This window comes from Oncorhynchus tshawytscha, linkage group LG03 (genome assembly GCF_018296145.1).
Source record: "Oncorhynchus tshawytscha isolate Ot180627B linkage group LG03, Otsh_v2.0, whole genome shotgun sequence".
In the NCBI taxonomy this organism is placed as follows: domain Eukaryota; kingdom Metazoa; phylum Chordata; class Actinopteri; order Salmoniformes; family Salmonidae; genus Oncorhynchus; species Oncorhynchus tshawytscha.
In genome coordinates, this window is record NC_056431.1 from 5,446,147 (window position 1) to 5,451,948 (window position 5,802).

Below are 5,802 nucleotides of genomic sequence, written 5' to 3' on the forward strand. Positions count from 1 at the left end.
CTCTCTCTCTCTCTCTCTCTCTCGCTCGCTCTCTCGCTCCCTCTCTCTCTCCCTCTGCTCATCCCTCTGTCCCCTGTCTGGGTCCTTTTATTCTCTCTCTCTCTCTCTCGCTCCCTCTCTCTCTCTCTCTCTCTCTCTCTCTCTCTCTCTCTCTCTCTCGCTCCCTCTCTCTCTCGCTCCCTCTCTCTCTCTCTCTGCTCATCCCTCTCTTCTCTGTTTGTGTCATGTTATATTTTCTCTATCCCTTCACCTCTCCCTCTTACTACTATCCACCCCTCTCATCTCCATCTGTCCTCTACCCTCCTCTCTCTCCCTCGTTCCCTGTCCCTCCTCTCTAACACTCAACCCTCTTTTTCTCCATCGTCCCATCCCTCCTCTCCATCACCTCTCCTTTCCCCTCTCCTCCCATCCCTCCTCTCCATCACCTCTCCTTTCCCCTCTCCTCCCATCCCTCCAGGCAGCATGTCTACTCCCGTGTCCCCATCCCCCTCCCTCTCCCCCCTGACCCTGGCCTCCCCGTGGCCACCCCTGGGGCCTCTCCCCTGCCCTCCCCCTCACCCCCCCTCCCAGGGTGCCAGTGTTCCAGAGGAAGGGGGCGCTGAAACACAAGAGGATCATCGAGGTCAAGGACCACCAGTTCACCGCTCGCTTCTTCAAACAGCCCACCTTCTGCAGCCACTGCACTGACTTTATCTGGTAAATACACACACACACACAGCAAAATACACACACACACAGCGAAATACACACACACACAGCGAAATACACACACAGCGAAATACACACACACACAGCGAAATACACACACACAACGAAATACACACACACAGTGAAATACACACACACAGCGAAATACACACACAGCGAAATACACACACACACAGCGAAATACACACACACACAGCGAAATACACACACACACAGTGAAATACACACACACACAGCGAAATACACACACAGCGAAATACACACACACACAGTGAAATACACACACACAGCGAAATACACACACACACAGTGAAATACACACACACAGCGAAATACACACACACACAGCGAAATACACACACACACACAGCGAAATACACACACACACACACACAGCAAATACACACACACACAGCGAAATACACACACACACAGCGAAATACACACACACAGCGAAATACACACACACACAGCGAAATACACACACACAGTGAAATACACACACACAGTGAAATACACACACACAGTGAAATACACACACACAGTGAAATACACACACACACAGTGAAATACACACACACAGCGAAATACACACACACAGCGAAATACACACACACAGCGAAATACACACACACAGCGAAATACACACACACAGCGAAATACACACACACAGCTTAATACACACACAGCGAAATACACACACACACACACAGCAAATAGACACACAATACAGCACACACACACAGCGAAATAGACACAACAGAAAACATGCTTCATTAGTTCCCAGCTCGCCTCTGCAAACAACCCACAAAATGCAGCCCCTGCACAGCCTTCACCTGGTAATCCACACTCACTCACTCACTCACACACACACACACACACACACACACACACACACACACACACACACACACACACACACACATTATGAATCTGCAGAAACCCACACTTACACACACATTATGAATTTGCAGAAACCCACACTTACACACACATTATGAATCTGCCGAAACCCACACTTACACACATATTATGAATCTGCCAAAACCCTCACTTACACACACATTATGAATCTGCAGAAACCCACACTTACACACACATTATGAATCTGCCAAAACCCACACTTACACACACATTATGAATCTGCAGAAACCCACACTTACACACACATTATGAATCTGCAGAAACCCACACTTACACACACATTATGAATCTGCAGAAACCCACACTTACACACACATTATGAATCTGCAGAAATCCCACACTTACAATCACATTATGAATCTGCAGAAACCCACACTTACACACACATTATGAATCTGCAGAAATCCCACACTTACAATCACATTATGAATCTGCAGAAACCCACTCTTACAATCACATTATGAATCTGCAGAAACCCACACTTACACACACATTATGAATCTGCAGAAACCCACACTTACACACACATTATGAATCTGCAGAAACCCACACTTACACACACATTATGAATCTGCAGAAACCCACACTTACACACACATTATGAATCTGCAGAAACCCACACTTACACACACATTATGAATCTGCAGAAACCCACACTTACAATCACATTATGAATCTGCAGAAACCCACACTTACAAACACATTATGAATCTGAATCCCACACTTACAATCACATTATGAATCTGCAGAAACCCACACTTACACACACATTATGAATCTGCAGAAACCCACACTTACAATCACATTATGAATCAGCAGAAACTCACACTTACAAACACTCCAGGTCTCAATAGTTCACTGGCCACCTCTTCAAACTTCCCACTAACTCTAAAACTGCAGCCACAGCACCAACTTCATCTGGTAAAACACACACACACCACTAGACAGTACACACGTTTTCATGCTCACACAGCCACCATACATGACCCAAGACTAGTTGGAAGCCCAGTATCACGTACAGTAAGCTCATTCTGGCAGACACACCCAAAGCAGGCCAGTGTAGAATCTGTGCGTGCACGTCTCTGTGGGTGGATGTGTGTGTGGACATATGGTGGAGAGGGTAGGCTGAGTGCAGGCCTCTCCTCTCGCCAACAGCCTCTGGGAAGTTTGCAGTACATTTCGGTGAATGACTGTCAAAGTTACAGTATGATTATTTCACAAAGGAGGAAAGATAGATATGGTAGCGCTCTCTTAGATTTTGGTTTGGTCGTTTAAAAATACACATCACAAAAATACCATAGCACTCCAGTCAGCAGTCTTCCACACGAGTTACAGGCATCTCTCCATCTCTCCCTGTGGAGATTCTACTGGTTTCCTACAATAGACATGATAAAAGAGATCAGTACTACACAGTTCAAATCACATCCTCTAGGGCTGTATACTATTGACAACAAACACCAGGGGATTGAAAGGAGACTTTCTATTGTCAATATTCTGCCTGCAGGGCCTTTGTCGAGACTTCACAGGGTCTCCTCTCCATTCCCCTGGTACAGGAATAGATCGCTACACATTATCATATGACAGCCATGTATATGTGGTGGATGTATGGCCGAATAAATAGATATGTATCTTTATTCTGATTCAGAGGGGTTGGGTTAAATGAGGAAGACACATTTCAGTTGAATGCATTCAGTTGTACAACTGAATAGGTATCCCCCTTTCCCTTTCTTTACTTTCCTAATATAATAGGATTCTCCAGATAGATGCTTTTGGCTTGTCTTCTGTCCTGTCATCCTATGACCATCCGGTGGTGCTGTTTGGCCTGTCTAATGTAGCTCTGCCTCTCTGGCACTCTCTGGTGGACAGTACAAAGAACTGTCATAGTACTGAACCACCTAGAGTGGTTTACACTCCTCGTCTCCTCGCCTTCATCTGTGCTGATATGGAAACACTGCAGAGGTGAAACCAATATGGCGGATGTCATTTCCCCTCCTTCACTAGGTCACAAGTCTGTCACTGTCAGACAGTACAGATGAAGGAGAAGAGAGGAGAAGAGAAGAGAAGAGAAGAGAGAGGAGGAGAGGAGAGGAGAGGAGAGAGGAGAGGAGAGGAGAGGAGAGGAGGAGGGAGAGGAGAGGAGGGAGAGGAGAGGAGGGAGAGGAGAGGAGAGGAGGAGAGGAGAGGAGAGGAGAGGAGAGGAGAGGAGAGGGAGTACTCTGTGACTATTGAGATGAACCTGGGGGGGTACTTCAGTGTGATCCTCAAGGGCCCTCTCTCTGTAGGGTGTTTTTCTCCCGCCTCTCTGCTGATTACCCTTTAATCAGCAGCTGAGTGGACTCAGTGAACTGGCTGAGTGGACTCTTTAGCCAATCAATGGCTTTAATTATTAAATTAAGATCTAAGGAGAGTAGTAGAAGACTGCAACTCTGGAGGAGGAGGAGGAGGAGGAGGAGGAGGGAGGAGGAGGAAGGGGAGAATGGGGGAGGAGGGAGGAGGGAGTGACTGGGTGTTTGGTGTGTGTGTGAGAGGCAATAACCCCCCCTAGTTGACCTGATCAGCACTGCAGTAAGTGTAGTATTCTATAGAGATGTCCTGCAGCTCACTCTCAGACACTGTCATTGTATTTCTGCTGTTTTATTCCATAATAGCTGTCACAAGGACATGTTTTTGCCACAACAACCCGTAATTCTGAGGGTTTCTGCTGACAAAGGCTTTATGGCCGTAATGCGTCCTTGTCGGCTGCTGTTATTTGATAAAACAAAAGAAGGAGCCATATCTATAAGTGCTATAGCCGTCTTGATTTGTTAACATTGGATTATTCGTGGGTTACAGCACTGCACCAAATGATGCACCTCTTTCTGTTCAGGCCCATCTGCTCATCTTCCACTGAGCAGGCCAGTCCTTTCAGTTGTGTGGTTTGTAAGATCAGTGATGGTTTCTGTGTTGTGTTATGGTTTGTTCCACACAGGGGAATTGGAAAGCAGGGATTTCAATGTCAAGGTAAGGATTATTGGATCATAAGTTATCATTAATCAGCTGATCGTTACCCTTTTTTTTACAACACATTTTACAAATGCATTTGTCCGAAGACGTTAACAGCAATTATAGGCCTTAACCCCTAAGAGCAAGTCAAGGCAATAGTATCATTGATGAAGGAATATTTTATTTTGGTATTGATTGATGCATTGTGTTTTTGACATTGAACCCCTAGTGAAGAATCTTCATCACAATGACATTCAGCAGTTTGTTTTTAACAAGACTAGAACACACACATTTACCACATTATTCTTGGAATCAGATGAGGTTTTTATAAGCAGGGATCAAATGGATTTGGATGTAGTAATGTGTTGATTGTCTTTCTGCTCTGTGTTTTGTGGCAGTGTGCAGTTTCTCTGTCCACAAGCGATGTCACGAGTATGTAACCTTCACCTGTCCTGGTGCCCCCACTGCTCCTACAGAAGTGAGTCAATCTTCCCCCTTCTCCCAGCTTTTACACTCACCTTCCTCCCCTCCTTCCCTCCTTCCTTCCATCATTCCATCATTCCACACAGCCACACACACACACACACACACACACACACACACACACACACACACACACACACACACACACTGTCCCTCTGTCTGTCATTCCTCCACTCCGCCTTTACTGTCATTCATCCTTATATAGATCTTTACGTCTCTCCATCTATTCATCCCTCCACTCCACACTTCCCCTTTTCAGGCTACTCCCTCACTCCTCCCGTTCTCTCGCCAAGCCATCCAGAGAGAGGAAGAGAAAGAGAGAAAACAAAGAGGAGGAGTGAGGGATCCAGGTTGAGAGGGGGAGGAAGAGAGAGAGGAAGACTGAGAGACATGAGCAGAGGTAGAGAGGGTGAACAGATTGCTCCCTCTCTCTGTCTCTCTTTGGGATTTCAAAGACATTTTTCTTTTTTCAGCTAAATAAACTGGATCAGAAATTAGGTCAAAGAGAAAGAGAGAGTGAGTGTGTGTATGTATGTGAGGGAGAACGATTGACAGGACGGAATTGGGAGGAAGAGCTTGGCTCAGAAACTGCCTGATGGAGAGAGAGCGAGAGTTGGCAGAGAATGAAAGAGGTGGGGGGAGTTCTCAAAGTTAAGCTCAAAGGGTGTGAGATGGGGTTTGGGGAGTAGAGAGTATGAGGAGAGG

General features: G+C 46.0%; 1 protein-coding gene across 1 annotated transcript in view; it reads left to right on the forward strand.

Annotated features, from left to right (window-relative positions):
- Positions 1 to 553: 553 nt before the first annotated feature.
- The window catches only part of LOC112239941 (protein kinase C alpha type-like), a gene marked incomplete at its 5' end in the record, with an annotated part of 38,985 nt that continues 33,736 nt past the window's right edge, over positions 554 to 5,802 (forward strand). Inside the window, 3 exons of the mRNA XM_042306432.1 lie at positions 554 to 696; positions 4,601 to 4,632; positions 5,013 to 5,092. Coding sequence (XP_042162366.1) covers positions 554 to 696; positions 4,601 to 4,632; positions 5,013 to 5,092 — 255 coding nt within the window. The remainder of the gene's footprint in view (positions 697 to 4,600; positions 4,633 to 5,012; positions 5,093 to 5,802) is intronic.